Raw genomic sequence first — 24507 nt, 5'->3', positions numbered from 1 at the left:
CTTACAATCTGGGCATTCTTTAAAAGGTTAGGAAGAAGTTAACTATAATTAGAGGGCAAGGAAAGTCTACTGTGAAATGGTATATATTTTAGGAGGTCTGTAAGATAAATTTGCATAAGTTATATATCCTTTCAATGGTGCTTGCTGTTCTCCTTTGCTATGAAGTTGCCAAAAAGTTGTTTAAATTTTTATAGATGTATTATTTGTTTAAATTATAGTTCTATCTGCAAATATGGACCAAGGTGACTGGGCAAAGATAAACTATAAAGAGAACCAAAATTATTATTGAAATGATGCAGTCGGGTAAGTGTCTCACTCTTGATTTTGGCTCAGGTCATAATCTCATGGTTCATGGTTTTGAATCCTGTGTCGGGCTCTGTGGTGACAGAGCAGAGCCTGCTTGGGATTCTCTGTCTCCCTCTCTCTCTATCCCTTCCCCACTTTCACTTTCTCTCAAAATAAATAAATAAACATTAAAAAAATCAAGTTGGGTGCTTGGGGGGCTCAGTTGGTACAGTGGCCAACTATTGGTCTTGGCTCAGGTCATGGTCTCAGTTCAGGAATTTGAGCCTTGGGTCGGGCATGAAGCTTGCTTGAGATTCTGTCTCTCTCTCTCTGCTCCTCCCAGTGATCTCTCTCAAAATTAAAAAAAAAGTAAACTTAAAACAACTTAAAAATAATCTTGTGTATAGGTATAGATAATGTTGGTTTCTCTTGTGTTGTGAAATAAATAAGTTTGTATACTTTTTGAGAATGATAGATTTCAGTGCTTGGTAAATATTAAGCATTCATCCAGTGTTATTATTGTGTTATATGTTATAAATGTAAACATATACCTCAATAATCAAGTGCAAAAACCTAATTTTATGTAACATATTCAAACCTTTTATTAATACATTAATATACTGAAATCTTTTATTAATCTATTGTCCTTGCTTACTTACACATAACAAGGGACTTGCACTCCATTAAATATACTATGCTCTTTACCAGGTATACCTATCTGCCACTCCTTCATCTAGCTCTCATCTAAAATGCAAAACTAGTGTATTCTTAGAAGTCTTCTGTGACTTTGTAGCTTAAATTTGACTTCCCTTTTCTTTTCTTTTTTTAAATGTTTTATTTATTTTTTGAGAGAGAGAGAGAAAGAGAGAGAGAGAGGGAGACACAGAATCTGAAGCAGGCTCCAGGCTCTGAGCTGTCAGCACAGCGCCTGATGTGGGGCTTGAACTCAAGAACTGCAAGATCATGACCTGAGCCGAAGTGAGACGCTTAACCAACTGAGCCACCCAGGGACCCCTTGACTTCCCTTTTCTGTGATTTGTATGAAATATACAAACGATTATATACAGATGGTCTTCAACTTATTATTTTTTACCTTTAACAGGTATTATAGTGATACACATTAGGTAGACACTGTACTTTGAATTTGAGCTTTGGCATTTTCCTGAGTTAGCACTGCACAGTACTAATACTCCTGGTGATGCTGAGCAACAGCAGCAAGCCACAGCTTCCAGCCAACCACGTGATCACCAGGGTAAACAACTAAAATCCTTCTGTACTCATACAATCACTTTGTTTTTCACTTTCAGTGCCATGTTGAGTAAATTACATGGGATGTTCAACACCTTATTATCAAATAGGTTTATGTTAGATGAGTTTGCTGAAGGAAACTCTGGGAAACTTTAAAGGAATCTGGACTAAGCTATGGTGTTCAGTAGGTTAGGTGTACCAAATACATCTTCCACTTAAGATATTTTCAACTTAACAATGGGTTTATTGAGATGTAATCCCATGGTAAGTTGAGGAAGATCTGTACTTAAAAATGTAATATGAACGTATATTATCAAATACAATGCAGTTGTGTTCTTTTGCATATTCCTTCAATCTGTGAGATTTTAAAGACTGGAATGAAGTGTCTTATAGGTATATTGTCAGCATTTAACTGATTCCCTAGAAAAGTGAATCAGTTAAATCAATACGTGTTGAATACATGAAGATTAAGCAATGACCACAGCTGTGTTGCCCCTCATATTTTTATTGTTCCCCTTATTGCATATGATAAAAGATTAAATTGAAACTCTAGTAAAAAAATCAATATGATTAAAGAGAAATGTTATTAAAGAAATGGAATCCAGAAATTGTTGAGCTATGCTAGACTTAAATGATTGATTGCCACTAAACATTAGTTGATTGATAATCCTGTATGTGGCTAGAGTAAATAAAATATCTAGCAAGATTTGAATATAAAAAGCAAACAAATAAATTCAGTAATGCATAATTGTGAATATTAGAAATATCACTGTGTCATTTGTTATTTGCACATTTAAATTGTATTATCTCCTATGTGTCAGTATAGTGCTAACTATTCCATTATAACACAAAGTTAAATATGTAAATATCCTTGAGCTTAAAGTTTCTAGTCTAGAGAAGAAAGGCAGGAATGTTAATAGTTTTATTATGATGCACCAAGTATAGTAGTTACTGGACAAAAAATTTTCCAAAAAGGTCTAATTTAGGCATAAGAAGCATTGACCTATTTGTAAAGAATACACTGCATGAAAACGACAAGGGACGGTTTTCCAGAGAGAGAAGAATGTGTTTGAGAATGGTAATAACACAGCTTAATAGTCAGAAAGCAGCTATGTTTTGGAGGGGTTTTAGGAAAGAATGAATATGTATGAATAGTAGGAAGAATTAATAAATAGACAGGCTTTCCAGAATAAGCTAAATAATTTGAATATTTTTGGGGTTGTTTTTCATGAAAGCTACAAGACACCATTAAAAGGTTTTAAAGGGGGGCGCCTGGGTGGCTCAGTCGGTTAAGCCTCTGGCTTCAGCTCTGGTCAGATCTCACGTTCATGGGTTCGAGCCCCGTGTCAGGCTCTGTGCTGACAGCCAGCTCAGAGCCTGGAGCCTGCTTCCGGTTCTGTGTCTCCTTCTCTCTCTGCCCTTCCCCCTCTCATGCTCTGTCTCTCTCTGTATAAAAAATAAATAAAACATTTAAAAAAAAAGGTTTTAAAGGGAAATGCAAAATAGCCAGTTGTACATTTTACGAGGCTCTGTCTGCCTGTAATATGAAGTGCATGTGTAAACTGGAGAGGCCTTCTCAGTAGGAAAGGATCAAGTTTGAAGGTGAAAACTGATAGGAGCTTAAACGAAGGTTGCTAGAGCGGAAATGAGATTACAGAAGAGATTTAGATAAATAAAAAAGTTAAATTCACAAGGTTTTGTGAATAGATAAGATTTGAGCGAAAAATTGAGAGAGAACTCTAGCACAACCCAGTTTTCTGGCTACATTTGGATGGAATGGAAAACACTGGAAATGTTGCAGGTTTCAGGATAAAGATATTGGTTTGGACTTCACAATTCAAATTAAAAAAAGAAGCAAAATTTTAAATAGAAGTATAACTTAGAATGTATCAACTTAAACACAGTAATTAAAGCCATGGGTTTAGAGACATAATGAGGGGAAAAACTGAAAAAAAAATAGTTCATCAATTTAAGAATCTATATAGATATTTAGCCAAAGTTCTTATTGGAAAAAAAAAGAATGTCATAGTAAAGTGATGTTTTTAAGTTAATATTTCTAATAAACTTATTTAAATAACATGACTGTCATAACTTTGGTAACTGGACCTAAAGTTTAAAAAATAAAAAAATACATTACCACATACTCAACAAACTAATATGTGAATATTTCATTCAGGTATCCATACAAGAGCATTTCATTTTTATATATTGCTATTTGTAGAACAAGTTCAAAAAATATGGCCAACAACATTTAAAATATTTTTAATTACTGATTTTAATACTTTCTAAGAAGTGAAATATAATATGCAGTGTTCCATTTTACCAGCAGAACAAAGCAATTTATGAATAATATTCATTATAAAGCAGAACACTCTTAAGCAGTGTTTATGATCAAGTGCAATTTCACCAACTTAACAATTATTGGTGGAAAATGAATGCACGTTGTATATTTGATACTAGTGGGAGAAATTCAACATCTTCAGCCTTGCCAATGCTCCCTGCTTTATTTGGGTTGGAAGATTTTGAATCATAAATATTCTGTAATTCCCTTGGATTTTAAGAGCCACTGTGGCTTCAGGCTTATATTAAAAATAAATAAGTGATAAAAGTTACATGGTAAAAGATGTATTATATTCCAAACATTAAATGTCTACATGATTAATTAAGATGGAACAAGAAATGGATTGTTTATAGTCTAGAGAAGAAAAGTCAATACCTTTCTTTTTAATAAGTAGTTTTGATGTTATACTCTAGTATGTTCCATATTAAAAGACAACACCATTGGTTTCTGAAAAGTTAGAATGAAATCTTGCTAATTAAATTGTTTTTTTTTAAATCAATGATCTATAATTTGGGTTCTGTTATCAAAGAATTACCTAAAGGGTAAAAATTCCTCTCTTTATATATGAGAACTTTAAAATTCATAAATCTAAGGGGGAAAAGTTATATCTTCCCACTGCTTTAAGTATTAAAACTGAGTGAGAAAGTCAGAATTCTTTGTTACTGAAATCACTTTCAGTCTGGGACTAAGTATTCCTTGGGAATTTTTTTTTTCTAAATTTGAAGTTCAGTATATATTCTGAAATAAGTATAGTATTCAATAGTAAGCATTTAATGGCTTTAAAACTCTAGACATATTAAAATAAAATTAATAATAAAATAAAATTTTGTTTTATTATTTAATTTGGATAAAATTTTCTCTACTATGCTTGGATATGTTATCTCCCAGTGCTAGTTTGCCAACTATGTACGAGGAAATGTAGTATTTAGAAACAAAAAACAAAACAAAACATAAAAAACAACACAAAATCATCAAATTCATAATGCCCACACCAGCAATTGGATTCTGATTTGAATTAAAGAGATTATTTCAATTGTCCGTGAGTGTCTTATCTCTTTTTCAAGAGAATGCTTTGCTTTAAAGGGATGCTTTAAAGGGATGGTGAGAATCTCTTAAAAAAGCTGAAGGGATAGAGCTCTTTTAAGAATGATCAAAAAAAAAAATCATCAGGATGCATGCAAAATAAATAAATACAACTTAGTGGAATATCTTTTTAAAATGTTTAATGTTTCTTGGTTTTTGAGAGAGAGAGACAGAGTGTGAGCAGAGGAGGGGCAGAGACAAGAGACATGAAATCTGAAGCAGCTCCTGGCCCAGAGCTGTCAGCACACAGCCCATTACAGGACTCGAAGTCACGAACCATGAGATCATGACCTGAGCTTAAGTTGGACACTAAACCAACTGAGCCACCCAGGTGCCCCAAACTTAGTGGAATATTTAAGGAGAAGCCTATAAAATCAAAATTGAAAAATCAAGGAAATAAATTCATCAGTACTGATGAAACTACCAAATGAACAAAGTTGGTGTGCAGAGGTGCTCAGGTCAGATCATCACATTTAAGTAGTGCAGAAAAACAAAACAAAGCAAAAGTGTAAAGAAAAGGGTAGAACATCTTAAATCCTCTTAGACGGCCTTGGGTAGAGAAGTGGAGATTGCTCTCCTGTTCCTCCTTTGTAACAGAAGGCTGAGCAGTATGCCTAGCTAAACGATGGTATTTCCCAGTCTCCCTAGTATAGTTAATGCGAGTCATTGCACATCAGTGACCCATAAACAGTTGTGGAACTTCCAGGAATAAGTCCCTTCATGTTTTACCTGCTTTGTACTGTTGTGGGTCTGGATTACAGAATGATGGGATATAGATTGGTGGCTGGAGTTCCAGCAGCCTTCTTGACCCCTGAGATGACCTTGGAGACAAGAGCCATGCTCTTGGAATGTCAGAAAAGAAGATAGAAGGTTCAGATCCAGAAGCCTCATGGAGCAATCACACCAGCTATGGACATACATTTTACGAAAGAATAGAATGTGCATTTAATCCAGGATTTTTCCTCACCTCTTCTTAGTGCCAGACACAATTATTAACAGGTTAGATAGATGAAAAAGAAACAAAAATCACAGAATGAATGTTAAGGTGGGAAAGCAATACGGAGTCTACTAAGCCAATGTATTAAATTCAAATGAACTTTTGACAGTTCAAACTTTTAATCTCAGTGTGATAAGCCACAGTATCATTTGTAAGAAAATGTTTCCATGCAGTATTCAAGCCAATCTGACTTTATGTAAATAGAGTGCCAGACATAGCAAATAAAATGCAGCACCTAATTAAAGCTGAATTTCAGACAGACAAGAAATGATTCTTGTATCAGTATATCCCATTGAACATTTGGTACATACCTATGGTGAAAAAAATATGTATTGTATATCTGAAATTCAAATGTTTTTGTGAGTTCAGCATTTTATCTAGTAAGTCTATTTTTAGAGTTGTTGAATGTCATAATAATATAAATTATATCAAGTTCTTTTGAAATAATATTTTCATGGGGCTTTACATTTGTTATTAAGCTTGATCAACAATGCCATATTGGATCACGCTACTGGTAGTGATAAAATAAATAACTCATATTTTATTTTCAAGTTGGTGTCTGTCGCTGAATTTTATGACAATCTCTCCTTGTTTAGACGAAGAGACTGTAACTTAAATAGATTCAATCAATTTATTGTGATTACATAGCTAATAAGTGGCAAAACTAGGGCTGGAATCTAGGAACCAATTGGAGAGAAGCAGGGTGAAGAGGAGAGTTGTGCTCTGTACCTGAGTACCCAATCTGCATCCCTAGTCATGGCTCATCAGACCAGCATTAGGATTCAGGTTCAATCACAATAATGCCAGAAATGTAGTTTGCATGCCAAGTTCCACCCAAAACAGAATGATGAAAATAAACCAATGATTTATTGCAGGAGTTTGGGCAGAGGATTAAGGACACATATACTAAGGAAAATATGAATATATAGTAGCTGAGTGAGGTTAAAAAATAATAATGCTTTTATTTTTGAGAGAGAGAGAGAGAATGAATGAATGAATGAATGAATGAATGAATGAGGGAGAGGCAGAAGAAAGGGAGACTCAGAATCTGAAGCAGGCTCCAGGCTCTGAGCTTTCAGCACAGAGCCCGCAGTGGGACTTGAACTCTATGGACTGTGAGATTATAACCTGAACTGAAGTCAGACACTTAACCAATTAAGCCACCTAGATGCCCCCTAAGTGAATTTTAATGGCATATCTTTAGAGTAGGGATTAATACAAGGTTGTTAATAGAAAGTTACATCAACTTGATTCCTAAAGCTGCATTGAATATAGAAAAATCTTCCAGTTTCAGTGACTATAATTGGAACAAATTTGGTGGGGGCATTTTCTGTGAGTTTCCAAACTCATTGCTGAACATGTCCTAGCATTGAATTCCTGTGGTTTTAAGCAGGTTGAGTGTTTCTGTGTTGTTGAAACATATGTAAGGAAGAAGAGAAGAAAGAAGAAGAGGATGAGGGGTGGTAGAGAGAGAAAGTTATACTAGAAAGAACCCAGTTTAATTGAACATTTACAATATGATTCATTCAGTGTTACCAATTTTAAAATGCTTTATCTCATTAGCTCTCATTAGCAAAAATGAGTTCATTCTACTGTTAGAATTCAATTTACAGATAAGGAAGCTGGGCATAGGAAGGTTGAATAGCTTGAGGGCACATCATTCCCAAGAAATTGAATATTAATTGGAATTCAGACAGTCTGAATTCCCAGCCTGTGTTGCAAACCACTGTGTCACTTCCTCCAATAGTTCAGTGATGTTCTTTTATTCATTTGATACAAAACAGAAGACAGGCAAAATGAAAGGCTTCTAACATTAACTGAATATCAATCAGTCCCACATATAACTGAGAATATAAAGTCTATTAGTAATTATATAAGGGCTAAAGTTATTTGAGATACATTTTGCAAAAGGTAGTAGAAAATGACAGACCATCTCACTTCCACGTGGTAGTCAAGCTCAAGACCTGGAGTCAATCAGGCCATATGAACATTCCAGCTGTACCATTTATTAGCTCAACAACCTTGGGTGAACAACTCTCTAGCATAAATCCCCACATATGTAAATGAGGATGTGATTCCCAGTGATATAATGAGCATTTATATGAATCTATCTTACTAAGAAAATAAAATTATATTTGCAGTGTATGGAAGGGAGATTAAAAGCAATCTCACAGGATTTCTTCTGCACTTAAAAATGAGAGTATGTGGAAATAAAAATTAGGGGTAGTTTTGCTTTAAAAATATATCTATATTATTTTAATCTTTTGCAATCAGAAAATATGTATGTATTGCCTAGGTAAGTATACATTAAATCCTATGTAATATATGTTAAATAATTAGAAAGAATTTTGAAAACTGTCACTGAATCGGTGGTTATAATTTTAACCTTACATAATTTAATGAGAATTAAACACACTTTTGTGAAAATAAATATATACTAATTGGGTATAAAACTGACTCATATCTGAAAGTCTTGAAATTCTCTTTGCTTATAAACAATGAATAGTGAGGTGACTTTGGTCTTTCAACACATATAAAATCTATATCTAATGATGAAATATATATGAAATATATATTTTAAGAAGATATAATTATAGGGATACCTGGGTTGCTCAGTCGGTTAAGCGTCCAACTCTTGATTTGGGTTCAGGTCATGATCTTCTCAGTTTGTGAGTTCTAGCCCCATATCAGGCTCTGCTCTGACAGTGCAGAGCCTACTTGGGATATTCTATCTCTCAATCTGTCCCTCTGCTGCTTGCTCACTCTCTCTTTCTCTCAAAATAAATAAACATTAAAAAAGAAGATATAATTTATAGATGTTTCTTAACATAGTAAGCCCAAATTTTTAATTAGGCAACATTCTTAGAGGCAAACAATAGAACTCATTATAGTGAGTTTTAAGCAAGAAGAACATTTTATGAAGATACTAGGAAGGTCATAGATTATCCAGAACGGAGTATCATCCTTATGGAATGAGAAGCCTGGAAAAATGTGCAACCCACATGTTGAGACTTCCCGATGAAAACCCAGCTGAGCCTAAACATTGACCGGCTCTAGAACTTCGTCACTGATCACAGGTAGAATCTGCTGCCCCAGCACTCACAGGCAAGGATGGATGGGGCAGGGAAGTCTGTAAACCATCTGTAATTCCCTGTTCTGCTTATGAAAAGAAGCCTCTAGCAGTCTTCTGTTAGAGCTTTATTTACATATCTGCTCCCTACCTGTAAAGAAGGCGAATTAAGTAAGACTTTGGTTCCTACCTTGGGGAAGCAAAAAATCCAAGCATTGACAAAATATCTGAAGGTATGTTCAAAAGACATTGAGTAATCAGAAGATACATCAGAGGTCCACTAGAGACGGAACTAATTCTCTCTCTGTGTATCTATCTATCTCTCTATCTATTGAATAAGCTGGAATAGTTTATTACATAATAAACATAATATAATACATATATTATACCATAATATATGGTTGGCTACATGATAGTTTATTATATTTAATACAGTTATATATTTTAAAGCTATATCGTTTGTTAACTATAATAAATTGTAAAATATACACAGATGGATAGAGATAGATAGATAGATGATAGATGATAGATTGTTTATTTACATGGTGCTGTCTGTATTTTAACAGACTTTAAGCAAGAATAAGTATAAAACAAAATACACTAAGTAATATTTTATAGGTGCTTTATTTCACACTTTAGTTATACTGGTAAATGCATTTAAATGATAATGTCAGTAGTATATTGGGAAATTAAATAAATACCCCTTTCAAAGATATTCCTGCAGTTTTATTTGGAACAATGTAGTTACATGTATACTATAGATTATGAACGCTTGTCCAAACTATTTAACTATGACTCATAATGAAATTAAAACTTTCCAACTCTTAAAAATGTTTTTAAAATTCTCAGAATTTACCTGCTTTATGAGACATAATCAAAATAACTTTATCTAATAAAAATCAATTTATTGATGGCAGAATTTATCTAATCCTTACATTTACTTTAGACAATTAACGTATCTATAATAATTTTTCAAGAGATTTCAAGTGTTTAGAACAGAGTCAAAAGTTAGGAAGTAAGTAAAATAATTTACAAGATATACGCACAAGAATGTGCCCATTTTTACAATTCTTCCACAGATTGTTACTCAGCACTCAGTGTTCCAAATAAAACTCTTTCTTATTCTGAACCAATTCAAATGAGCTTATTATGAGGCATTCAAACTCCAGCACCATAGAATACAAGGACCTCTGGAAATAACAGTGGAAAACATGATCGTAAGAATGAAGATAGAAAATAAAAGATAAAATGTAGACATAGCAACATATAAAGCAAACCCAAGGTGGCCTTATTTAAGGCCATATCTCTCAGAGACTGTTGAATGCTCCAGAGATTATAGCTGTTATAATGCACAGTGTTATGATATCTTAAGAATTAAATATTATTCCCCATGTACTCTCTGAAGAAATTTCTCAGATGTAAGCAAATTTAGAATAAAAATTTAACTTGAAAAATTAAAATTAGAAAGCTTCTTTTGAATAATTTGAGGACATTAAACAAGAATATTAGTAAGATGTAACTTATAGAAGTGACTCTTTTGGATCTGTGTTTTAGGGATTCTTTATGAAGCAATAAAGAATGAGTGAAGAGGTGCTGGCTTTCCTGAGCAACAATAAAAAATAACTAAAATTTATGTGCAAAGAGATTATAAAATCCCCAAATCACTAAGACAAAAGATTGCCCTACATCATTTCCATGGCCATCCCATAATGCACAATTTTTACTTCTTGTCATCATCTAGGATGATGTACACATTTTAAATTTTTTATTTTTAATGTTTTTTTAAAATATATTTTTGAGCGACAGAGAGAGAGAGAGTGAGAGCAGGAGAGGGTCAGAGAGAGAGGGAGATACAAAATCCGAAGCAGGCTCCAGGCTCTGAGCTAGCTGTCAGCACAGAGCCTGACTCGGGGCTCGAATCCACGAACCATGTGATCATGACTTGAGCCGAAGCCAGATGCTTAACCTACTGAGCCACTCAGGTGCCCCATGATGTATACATTTTAATCCTCCCTTGGAACACACAGCATGGAAGAAACACATGAATACCCTGAAGTTTGTTCTATTTCTACGTCATTTTCAAAGCAGTACCTTTTCAAATTGAGTTTAGATTCCAAACTTCTAGGAGAGAACCTGAGTGGAGAAATATATTCCAATTTCATTCTATAAAAATAAACCATTAGTTGCTTGATTGATGTTTATTATTTCTAATATATTATGAAGTATTTGAAGCAAAACCTGTCTTTACCCAATTTAACACCTCATAAGCTAAAGGTGGCTGCTTAACCATAATAGCAAATACATAGAGTCATTGTTGATAATTATAGAAATTCTGACAGGTAGACATTATTGATTTAAGTTGATATAACCCCACCAACACAGTACTACATAACCTGCTTGCCACATCTACACAAGTGATTTGGATAATTTCATATGATCTATAGTGCATGTCCCACTAAGTAGTGTAGATATAACAATGTTCCAATAACTCTTTTCTACTCTATACCCAATATTCATTAAGCTCCTCAGACTTCACAAGGTCTAGAGTATATCACATGAAATACACAAATGATAAAGATATACCTATAGTTGTACTCACATTGATGTCTTCCAAATCTAAATTATTTAGAATAATATTGTTCCTTTTCCAGATGATGGGGGGTCTCAGTGCCCCCTGAATGGCACAGCTCAGAACAGCACTTTGTCCCACGGTTGCTGCTGTAATGCTCAGTTTCTGATCTTCAGGCAGACTCAACTGGATAACCTCTGTAAAGATAAGTGTCAGTTATGTTGATGAGCCTGTAGCTTTATAAGGTTAATTACTATAAAGTTCTGAATACTAGTAATTAAGGCTTTTAGTTTGAATAAAATAGAAAAAAAAGCTTGTGATGAAATGAAAAAAAGAGTAAATTGTTTCCAATAAAAGGTCAGAATGACATTTCAATTTAATTGATTGACAAGCATCCTCTTGAGGCAAAGAACTATTAAACATGAAATGAATATCAGAAGTAGAGTTATAATAAGCCTGGCAGATTGCACCCAAAAGAGAGATAAATTATTTAACTGCCAAATCGACGTGTAGTATGTCATCGGCATTGAAATTAAAATGATGTTGTTTATTCACTGATAGATTTATATTGCAGGTGAGGTGAGATCATTGCTGGCTGGCTTCAGAGAGCACTAGCATAGCTGAGTGGGTAAAACGCATCATTATGCTGGGAAACATAAATTGACTCTAAAGAAGTAAGATTTATTTGGGAAGTCTAAGGAGGAAAACCAGAAGTTCACCAACCAAACAGCAATTAAGTGAAATTCTGTCAGTTGCCTTTATCCGACAGACAATGCTGGTACAGTACACTTGCTTCCTGACCCTTAAATTTTTAAGTTAAAAATAATATTTTTAACTATCCAACACATTTCTCCTAATAATTGTACCAAACTAGTAAATATAATTTGTAATTTGGATCTGGCTTTCCTTTTCTACTTTCAGACAATCTTTACCAATTATGGGAATTAACAACTCTGTCCTTGTCAATTACCACGAGAGATGACTGGATCAACCGACCAGTTTTCATCCATGTGAAAGCTGCCCTTTAGTTTTTTCAGCTGACATTCAAAGGCACCACCTTTTCTACACTGTGACTGAGTCTTGCATTTGGACTTTGCTCAATTTTGGCCAGGTTAGAAATGTCACAAATCACAATTCTGAACTGAAATATCCGTGAGGGTGGTGGGGGGAGGGACAATGATTATCTTTTGTTTCTTTGTTGCTAATGATGATTTTTTTATGGGGCACAGGGTAGAGAAAGTGATGGCTTTTAATTGCAATAAATATGGTCAGGTGCTCTCCTTGCTGTTTCCTCAACAAACCGCTCTCCTTTCCTTTCACCATTCTGCCTTCTTTTTCTCTTTCTGAATCATATATCCTCTTGAGAAGGAAGAGAAATGACAATCAAATACATTTTATGAAATGTAACTATTCGATGAAGAGTTATTTTATTTATAGTACAACTGCAAATAGCAATGTCAAAAATGGCATACATTTTTGTCAAAAATGGCATACATGCATACATATCATAAAATCATACATTTTTGCATTGTAAGACCAGGAATAAATTAATCCCCCACATGCACGTAGTAAGTACAAATGTTAAATCATCTCTGGTGTCATGAACCACTGTCTGCCACATCATTATCTGATGAAAATAAATGCATAAACTCACCCTTACATTGTTATATAAAACCTAGTTTCTAAATCTAAAGGCCTTAATGACTTAAGTCAGCAGTGTTTTGTGTTGGCAAAAAAAGGGCGTAGCCAGGCTTTTGAAATAGAAAAACCCTATGAGAAAGACTCAGTCCAAGTTTATTCTTTTTATCATTACATCACTTACAGAAATGATAGATATGGGTAACAAGCATCTTGCTCAATCATTTGTATTGGCAGCCTAATGTTGCCTAACGACATTGATCTGCATTCATATTTTATTTCAGTGTTTCCTAAGTATTAAGAACATAGGAAATATGCATACTCTCTTTAATACTTGTTCTGTTATTGTTTATTTATTTATTTATATAAAATCACTAAAAGAAACATGCTTGACCAATTAGCCATAGAAAACATTTGAAATTTGAAGACACAGTGTTCTTTACTTTTTCTTAATATGACAAACCTTACCGAAAAAGAGAATTGTAAGAGTAGAAACATCATGAAAGCATCATAAGGATTATTTATAATTTTCTGTAACATTTCTGACTTCCAGCTTCTGGTTTCTCATAAAATCATGTAAGAGACAATGGGGATATTTGCTTCTAAAATCACCATGTTAGCATTGGCTATTCTGACAGTTAGCAATACAATTAATAGCTACTAAGTTACCTCCGAATCCCTTCACTAACTTCCATAGTCTGGTATTAGATCCTGAGCCATTCACATTAGTTGTGCTTTTGGTAGTTATGCATTAACAATGCTAATTAGATAATATGACCACGTTAGAGTAAATGCTAAGATATGGCATAACAATGTGGGACATCTTTCTAAAATGTAATCTTTTTAAGAGGATGCATAATGAGAAACAAGAATTACTATTCACCCAGCGCATATATTAACATGCACAGTAAAAACTTTTTTTAAATTTGGAGATTACATTTTTAAATGATTTTTAAAACTATCTCAGTAATATGTATTATTAAATAATGATACATATCTTGAAAACTGTTAAGAATTTTTTCTGCATATTTCATGTTGCATATACATTTCTCCCTTTCCTAATATATCATATAAAACTACATACACCAAACCAATTATGTTCACTTGTGACTTCTCAAAATCAAGTGGTTCTTTGCTTAAATATTTATAGCAACAAGATTTTTTTTACCTACAAAACTGTCTTGCTTAATTTACTCATCTTTCCGATAGCTATTAACAAGCAAAGATTTAATCTCACAAAGTCACTAACACTAAATATTTTTTTCTTATATTCTAAATTTCATCAAATCTGCTTTAAAGATATACGTAAAGAAAACACACATAAAGCATATCAGATTCATATTTTATAAAGAAATGGTGAACATGTCTAGTTTAATGACCCGAAACAATAACTATGAATCAATCTGTAAGCCAATTAAAATTTTATTTTAAGAGCTCTTAGTACAGGTTGGTTGTCTCTGAGTGTTTGTGGATATGTGGTGTTCAAAATTGTTAGTTCAGAAATTAGCTCCAAAAAAACATTGAAAATCTAATTCCTTATTAATTAAGAATAATCAACATTTTCATAGATATAAATTAACGAGAGTATATTTCATTCCATAGCATTCTTTCCATGAACAGCTTATGCTAGTTATGTCCAGACAACTGCTTTGTAGAGAATAAGATCTGCAATTTTTGTACCTGCCTCCAGCCTTTCAGCTCCAATGAAACACACGTATACAAGTCTTTGAGTAAAATCATGTATCACATGATATCAGAGTCAGTTGATAGGTTAAACAGATGGTACTAAGTTTTTTGGAACACTTCAGCACTTCTTTTGATCAAAAGCGTTGTCTCCTATTGGAGGACCTCTCATGTATTCAAGGAAAGAAATCAGAGCTCCAACTGTGGGGTTTCCTCTAACCTCATCTTATGGAGACTACTAATGCCATTTCTAGATCAGCTTTTTCTTTTGATTACTTGGGAAAAGTAAGAGGAAAGTTAAAAAGTCTCTCCTTTTGGAACCCTTTCTGCACTTTGCTATTTTTACAACTTGACTTACAGGAATATTGAGAGTTAGCTTTCAAAGGAATGAAAAATTATCTATTCTAGCAGAACCAGAGAGATAAGTGTAAGAGTCACCTTAAGGTGGCAACCGGCTGGCCATTTCTCCGGGGGCTGGAGGAGAACACGTGCACAGACGACCCCCCGCCCCTCACCTACAGACCTGGGATGTCCTGCCCCATTTGGAAAGAGCCAATCATGAAGCTCCAGTTTTCCCCCACCCCAAGGAGACAGGCAACCTATCCTGTCTTGCAGCCATGACCCTAAAATTCCCTTACTTGGTAATCAGCCCCCCAAGACCAAACCTGAAACCCCCTTACCCATAAAACCCCTGGTTCATTGCCTATCAGCCTCGACTTCCCCGAGGCCCCACTCCCGGGGCCATGGGACCTCGCCCAGGAATTGCAGATCCCAGTAAAGGCTTTCTTGGCTCCATAACGTGGTCTCTCTTCCTCCCATCTCTGCCTCCATCTATTAAATCTTACAATAAGCACAGCTGAGTACAACTTCAACTACAGCAGGTTAGTATTTATAAAGCATTTATTCCAATAGCAACTAGGTGATAAACAGTAATAAGAATGGGTGAAAATAGTATGTGTTCTTAAAATAGTACAAGGAAAGGAATAAAATATTGTGAATATTGGTGAAACACAAATTAAAAAGATGAGTTTAGTAACTTTGATTTAAAAACTGATTTAAAAATCAATTCTTTTAAAATCATAAGAAAAATATAATTTGTGATAAACAGGAATCTGTTACTAAGTACATAATTATGTTGAATATTTTAATACTGTTTCAAAGTCCTATTGTCTTAATTATGCGTAAAATGACTATTATAGGAATGAAACATAGAAGAAATTTTATCAGTAACATTTTCAAATTACATGTGTTTTTTCCTCACTACTCCATTAAAAGTAATTACTAATTAAAAACAGATAAAATAAAATAAGTCATAAATGTAAAAAAAGACACTTAGAAATCCTAAGTGGAATAACTAATTCTTCTCATAATAAAACCGCACATACTGAATGACACACTCCTTAACTAATTAACAACTTCTGATGGTATCTTTTGTCAAGAAATAGGTAATTTCAAAATAAATATTAATTCTTATCTAATTTAGACATGTTAAGATATACACTAATTTACTATGATAAAATGTATGAAAATTTTTATACTAATTGATTATCTGTAAACTATTGTATGCTTATATCAGAATATACATCATGAAAATAAAACAATATAAATTTAATAAGAGATTTAGAAAATTTCCTTTGGCCACAATGGATTAGAAAATTTGGATTAACTCTTCTAATGAAGAAGTAACATAACAACAAACGAACAAACAATCCTGGAATAAATACAAATACACATTTTAAAAGACTATATGAGAGCCATATTCTTTCTCATTCTTTTTTATATTATCTCATGAAAGAGATAACAAGACAGTGAGGAATTGCTCAGTCTATGTCATGAAGAGAACTGTAACTTTGAGAGAGAAGATTGCACTGCGTTAACACTCCTTCAGGAATTTTTCCATCTTGAGAACATAACTGAGGTAAATGCTTTTTGGTGGTTTTTATTCCTCCAGGCATATAAGATATGTGCAATAATGGACTAGATCCTCTTTGTGCTTGAACTTGAAGATGTCTTACTCTGCAAATGAATAGTATGGACTACAGCTCACTTTTATCTAGGTGTCTCGTAAAATATAAAAATTTACCCATATAGTAAAATAATATCATCCTAGTCATCTAAGCATTAGTATAAGCAATTCTGAAAATAATGCCCAACAGACATGGCATACACAAAGAGAAAACAGCATATGAGAATAAGCAGAAATAATATACAGTAGTAGCAAACCCACCAGGAATATAAAATGTATTGTTTATGAAAATAAAATCAAGTTAGGAAATTTGACAAAAACCTTAAACATGCAATCAATAAACATTATAAATTCATGGAAAAGCCAAGTAGAAATTGCATAAGTAGAAAATGTAATAACTGAAATTAAGAATTAAGTTGATGTACTTAAGAACAGATTAGACGTAGCAGAAAGGAGAATTGGTAAACTAGGGAAGAGATTAAAAGAAACATTACAGGATGAAAAGCAAAAGGATAAAGATTGGATAATATGGGCCAGGGTAACAATTATAGGTTTATGTGGAACCCCAGAAGGAGAAAACAATGAAAATAAAACAGAAGGAATACATATTTGAAGAAATAGTACCTGAGGACTTTACACTGAAATCAACAGAATAAAGATCATCAAATGTCAAGCAAAGCAATTGAAAAACTAGAATAATCTACACCTAGACACTTAGTAGTAAAATTTTTTTTAAAAATCAAAGAGAAAATTCTTAAAATTATGCAGATTAAAAAAATAACAAATTGTCTTCACAGTGAGCTAGAAAAGTAACTGACATCATTAACAAAAACAGGAACAAGGAGCTAGTGGGATGATATCTTATAGATGATAAAACAAAGTAAAATTAGTCTTAATATTTTATACATATAAATAAAATTAAAATAATTGAATTTTTTAAAACAATAAGAACATTAATCTCTAGTAAACTTGTCTTAAGGTAAATTCTGCAGGAGAATGCTTCTGGCAGAAGGAAAATGCTTTTAGGAGGCTCAAAGATGTGTAAAGGAAAACAGAGCAAAGAAGGTATTTAAATTTAACTATCAAAGTTTAACATTAAGCTTGATACTTCAAGAATGCCTGATAATATAAAAGAATATTTTCATAACCGTGGGATAGAAAAATATTTTTAAGGCATAGAAAACAAAAACAAAACAATAACAACAAACTCACCACAAGGGAAATGATTTATAAGTTTAACCACATCATTATTTAGATGACCTATTACTCAAAATGTACTTTTAAGAGACCAAAAATGTAAGCCACCAAACAGGAAAAGATAATTGTTATCCACAAAATGAACTCATCCATGAATTAATAAAAATCACTTAAAAATCAATAAGTAAAAGATGAACTCCAAAGAACCACTAAACAAAACTTGAACAAATACTCTATGAATTAGTTAATCCATATGGCTAAGAAAAATCTAAAAATATTTAACATTATGTGTAATCAGGGAGATGCTGATTTAAGCCAAAACTTTCACACTGGCGTTTCAGGAAGAATAAGAAGCAACATAAATCCTTATATTCCTTGAAGGAAAAAATATATATGTGAATATATATAGTATTTATAAGAATCTATAGCTTCTAGCCCTGCCAGTTCATGTTCAAGGACCAAGCAATTATGTGCCTTGTGGAAGGTGAGAGTGACGTAGCGAAGGCAGAGTGTTTACATGTTATTTTAAAAAATTACCAGGAAAGGCGGTGCATATATTTTCTAGATAACTTAAAACATTAGACAGCAGAGGTGAGGGGGTGGGGGAAAGAAGAGGTCTAATTTGGGGGAGAAGAATCTGGTAATGAGTAGGATTTTAAAAATCCTGAGTTTATTCCTGAAGAAAAAAAAAATCAGTAGAGAGGAATTATTTCTTCTACAAATTGTGAAAGAAACCAGAAGGAATTATAATCATAAGCATAAATAAGGTATTTATTTAGTTAAAATAAAAAGGTCATTTCTTCTTGTGTCATTGGAGGGATTTAAAAGTTATGGGAAGATATTTTTTTAAAAAGACTTTTCAATAAGAGATTTTCTGTACAACAATGAAGCAAAGGTTCTCGTGCAAAATTGAAATTTCATTTTTAATCTCTTTATAAATCTGTAATAAGAACAATACAAAATCATAGACAGGACTATATTTTGATAACACTCCAAGACATCTTACATGTTACAATAGTAAGTCATTTTTTTAATCATGATTTTGATATTCCTTCCGTGATCTTATAAATGTAATAAAATTACTATTCAGCTTTTCTCTTCAATTTTATTTAATTTCTCTCTTTCAAATATGTTATACACAGTTGAATTTTAAACTGAAATATGTGAAAAATAAGCCTGTTCATTCAGTGATATGTACGACAGTAACAATTTGGGAAATAATTCTTTTTTTATGAGAAATAATTTCGCTTTGCAATTTGACCTACAAAAATTGTATCCCACAGAAAATTGGGTGATGATTACCCAAAGTAATCAAGTTAATTTTAACCTTATAATTTGGAAAATTTCAAAAGTAGAGACAACTGGATGATTTTAGCATGATAGGTTAATATTTCTAGCTATAGCATATCAAGTTTAAAATCTCTTTACAAGTGAGTGCTCCTTGGAAGACTAGGGTAAAAAAAAAAATAGCTGTCGGCATTTATTCAACACTTACTATTTGTTACACTCTGTTCTAAGTACAATAAAACCTTGGATTATGAGTAACTTGTTCTGCTAGTGTTCTGCAAGATGAGCAAACATTTCTAATATATTTTAACATAATTGAGCAATGTCTTCCAATACAAGTAGTACATGACACTGAGGGTTACATGGTCAAAGCTGAGCCAATCTCTCTCTCTCTCTCTCTCTCTCTCTCTCTCTCTCTCTCTCTCTCTCTTTCTCACTGTGGGATTGTAGCTGATTGTCTCTCATGCTTGGATGCTCTGCCTCAGGCTGCAGTGTTTGGCAGAAATCAGTAATTTTTCAGAGACACAACTGGTACTAGTGTATTTTTTTGTCACTTCAGAGCACTTATGGGCAGTCCTTCGCTTGTCCACACAAGTGTAAGCTTAGGAATGCTTTGATTCATTCTAGATCAGGCTGCCTCAAATATAAACTCTTTCTACACTGACTTATTGCCAGTCACATTAAATTGTGTTTACAACAAGAGTTTATTAATATTGTACTGTAGTCAACATTGTGCAAGCGTACACAATGGCTTCCATATAGAAAAAGATTCCATTGAGCCAATAGACAGCAAGAATTCCATTAGTGATAGTGAAATCATCCTACACAATAACCTTCCTCTCTGTTGTCTCTCTTGGCTCTCTCACATCAGCCACAAAAGTTTTCAAAAGTAAGCATAAGTTAGTTTATTTTTCTTTAAATTTTTATCTTCATTATTTTGTATTATATTAAGTACTATAAACTTTAATTTTTAAAATATTTATTTATTTGAGAGAGAGAGAGAACACAAGTGGGAGACGGACATAGAGAGAGGAGACAAAGAATTAAAATCAGTCTCCAGGTTCTGAGCTGTTAGCACAGAGCCCAACATGGGACTTGAACTTGTGAACTGTGAGATCATGACTTGAGCTGAAGTCAGATGCTTAACTGACTGAGCCATCCAGGCACCTCTTATAATCATTTTTATATGAATATTTTTGGGTTACAGAAAGAATCATCTGAGTTTTCATTATTTTTTATGGGGAAGTTCACTTTGATGTACAAGTGCTTTGGATTACAGGCATGTCCCTGGAACCAATTATGCTCACAAAACAAGGTTTTACTGTATTTGATTCATTTAATCTTCAAAACTACTCTAAGAGGTAATGATATTATAATCCTACTTTTTTTTTCTTTCTCTCTGCTCCACACCCCCCCCCCCCATTTGTAATGATTTTATGTGGGAAAGAGATCATTGAAATTTCACCAGCCATTTGATGATCAAATAAGAACTTCCCAACACACTAAGTATGGCTAATGCAAAGAGAAGAGTTCAGGTCTTTGATCATAATTACAGAGAAGAGGAAAAAAACTGTCTTTGGATACCTTGCAAAGCAATCGTCTTAAATAGATACATGATACTGACAATGAAGTCTGAAGAGCATGGGAAATAAAAGCATGAAATACATGATCAACAAAACACGTTTGAGACATAACTTGAATGCCTTTGATTTCTAATGCACACTATTTGGAAGACTGTTGACAAGTTATTGAAAGTCTGTGATTTAAACTCTCATTTTTTTTTATCTCTACAATAAAGATGGTGCCTAACTATTAAGAATATTGTGAAGCTATGATATTTTAAAATACTTATTATTGTGCCTGGTCTTTAGTAAATTCTGGATATGCCACAGTTGTTACTAGTAGTGAAGAGCTATTGAAGTATGTGTAGGTTAAAACCAGCCTCATTTTACCACATTTAAGAATATAACATTATGATCTCTTTGAAAAAGGCGCTGCTTATATGAGTTGTATTGGTTTACTTTTCATAGATAATACTTAAACATGAGAAGAAAAACCCAGGCTCATGACCCACAAGACAATCGAAGCTCTACTTTAGTTCTACTCTCACATACAAACTGAGTGCCTTTAATGTACTTCATATAAAGGCTATTGAACACAACGATAATCACTCTTCTACCTTCAAAAATCATGAAAAATATAATGAAATGTTGAAATAACCAAATAGCTTACTCCTGTACAACTTGTGAAATAAATACCATGTGTGATTTGAGAAAATTTGGTATTCTCTCAATGACTAAATTACTGAATACATGAAATACCTAATAAATCTACAATCTCTAATAGTCTTTTAAAAGTTTCAGTATGATCACTTACAAATAAAATTCATTGTAGTAAATTATGAGGAGTATTTGCATAGACATATGAAAGAAAGAATCTAACTGGAAGAGGTTGCCATGAATCCTCATTTGTCGCTCAGGGCAAAGCAATCAGCTAATCGCTACCCATTTCCTGTATGTTAACAGTGTGTTCAGTGGCGTGTTAAAAAGCTATTACAGATATAAGGATAGAATGTTAACCTGTGTTCATTCCTACAACTTATCTCAAGGAAACCCCAGGATGTTAATGTTGGAGTCAATCGAATGACACATTATTTGCTCTGTGTTTAATAAATTGAAAATTTTTCACTATTTTTTTCAATTACAGTCAGTCGACAGAGCTAAATGAACTGTTCTCTTCATGCAGTGTTATATAGATTTTGAGCATTTCAGACTGAAAAAATATTTTAGTGTTATTTGCCTAATTAAAACAATTCGGGTATAGAAGGAGATTGTTATTTGCCATAACACACTGCTATTAACTGATAAAACTGAAACTGAGATCCAGAGCATTCGCCTACTCTACGAAGTTTTACAGAGTTAGAGAGTCTCACTATTATGTTGCAGCAAGTAGACGTGAAAGGTGGGGAATTGAATGTTGGCTGTTCATTTTGGCAGCTCTTCATAGCATCAGAAGACTGGGTCTCAGCTATGCAAATTCAGAAACAAATTTAACAATTCATCTAGAATTAATTAAGCTATTGGGGATTGACTGAGCTAATCAAAATCACAGGATACCTTTGTTTATAGTGGAATACCAATTTATTCATTTACAATCGGGAAGGCATCACGTTTAGTAAGTAGTGTCAGCCGTGAGCCTGGGAATCTCCCTTCTAATGCACAGGTCAAAAGCTTCTCAAGATTGATGAACAGAAAATTACAAAAAAGGGAGTCAGCTGTTCTCAAGCCAGTCAGGCTCTAATCAGCTAATTAATTGCCCTTTTCAACTCTAAAGACATTTCTGTCTAGAGGGCCTTTCTTTTCCTTGTCACTTTCAAGTTTACTGACGAATTCTCAGCTCTTAGCCTCCTTTTTTTTTTAAACATCATGCAAATGACCATATGTTTGCAACTAGAGTATTAACTCAGGTAGGCTGTAAGAGTTGAACATATAAGAGTTCCCATAGTCCTGGGCTTGGCAAATGATGCCCACACACCAAATCAGGACCATTGGTTGTTTTTTGTAAATAGAGTTGTATTGGAACACAGCTATATTCATGTATTACTGTATTGTCTGTGGCTGATCTCACTTATACAGGCAGAGCTGAGTAATTATTACAGAAACCTGATGGTATGCAAAGCCTAAACTATTTATTCTCTTACCCTTTATACAAAATTGCCTCATCATGGAAATACCACACTGCTGGTTTCACATCCCTTCACCATGCTTTAGTTATTTAAAAGTGATCTGTTCGAGTCTGCTCATTATCTAGGTTCAGAACACTAAGCATAAAGTAATTACATACAGAATACATGAAAATTGCTCCCATTTATATATGAATGAATTTGTAAACTACCACTGTATTTTTTATATTTTATGAAGCTTCTGTGAATAATGAAAGGATGAGTTTCTATAATAACAATGTCAATTTCAACTCTTAGAGTACAAAAAAATCATGTAAAAGTGAGTCAAGTTTGTCCTCCCCAAATGTACATTCCTAGGTCCTGATAGTAGTATCCTACTCGGTCTATCTTCTTTAAGTTTATCATATAGAACAATGACCATTTCTTCTCTCTTTTTAACATCCAATCAAAATACCAATTCTGGGGACACATTTCTCAGCCAGAAGGAACGCAATCTGATTATCCCATGTAAGTCATTCACAGTACTAATCTGTGAACAAGTCTGATTTCCAAGAGAGAATTTACATTTTAATAGGGAACATTTTAATTCAAATGTGTCTTTAACCACCTAAATGCTTAGTAGAAATACTTATGAGAAGGAAAACCATCTAAGGAACCCTTGTCAACTCTGCCACCATTTTCTCACTAAGAAACCAGAGGGACCTACATCTGACAAAGACAGCCTTAATGTTTCCCTCAGTTTGACCAAACTTCAGACAAAAACTTGTCTAGTTATAGGTGTCTGACCTTCTATTTCTTAGACCATTTGCTTTGAAAATTTGCTATTAGAAATCCTTTCCTTGCCCCTTTGAGATGTAAATCATCTATCCAGTTATGCCACCCAGGAACTCCTTCCTCAAGGACCTCAGAGTCATCCCTTTAAAATCTAATCATCAAGGATGATAGTATCCTCACCCCAGTCTCTCTGAGAAGGTGCAAGGCTAGTCGGGATAGAAGGAACTTACTTAAAAATCATAAAAGCCATTTATGAAAGGCCCACAGCTAATGTTATCTTCAATGGGAAAAAACTGAGAGTTTCCCCCTGAAATCAGGGACACGACAGGGATGTCCACTCTCACCACTGTTGTTTAACATAAAGATAAAAAGCTTCTGCACTGCAAAGGAAACCATCAAAAAAACTAATAAGCAACTGACAGAATGGGAAAAGATAGTGGCAAATCTACAAGGCACTCACTAAACTCCATACCTGAAAAATGAAAAATCCAGTGAAGAAATGGGCAGAAGATCTAAACAGACACTTCTCCAAAGAGGACATCCAGATGGCCAACAGGCACATGAAACGATGCTCAGCATCACTCATCATCAGGGAAATACAAATCAAAACCACACTGAGATACCACCTCACACCAGTCAGAGTGGCTAAAATGAACAAATCAAGAGACTATAGATGCTGGCGAGGTT

The 24507-nt window shown here is 33.7% G+C and overlaps 1 protein-coding gene across 1 annotated transcript in view; it reads right to left on the bottom strand.

Moving 5' to 3' along the window:
• Window positions 1-24507, bottom strand: part of FSTL5 (follistatin like 5) — a 711768-nt gene that overhangs the window by 218481 nt on the left and 468780 nt on the right. Inside the window, exon 7 of the mRNA XM_029939311.1 lies at window positions 11624-11790. Coding sequence (XP_029795171.1) covers window positions 11624-11790 — 167 coding nt within the window. The remainder of the gene's footprint in view (window positions 1-11623; window positions 11791-24507) is intronic.

This window comes from Suricata suricatta, chromosome 1, assembly GCF_006229205.1.
Source record: "Suricata suricatta isolate VVHF042 chromosome 1, meerkat_22Aug2017_6uvM2_HiC, whole genome shotgun sequence".
Lineage (NCBI taxonomy): Eukaryota > Metazoa > Chordata > Mammalia > Carnivora > Herpestidae > Suricata > Suricata suricatta.
Note: the sequence above shows the minus strand (reverse complement) of the source record. Positions and strands in the feature narration are given on the sequence as shown.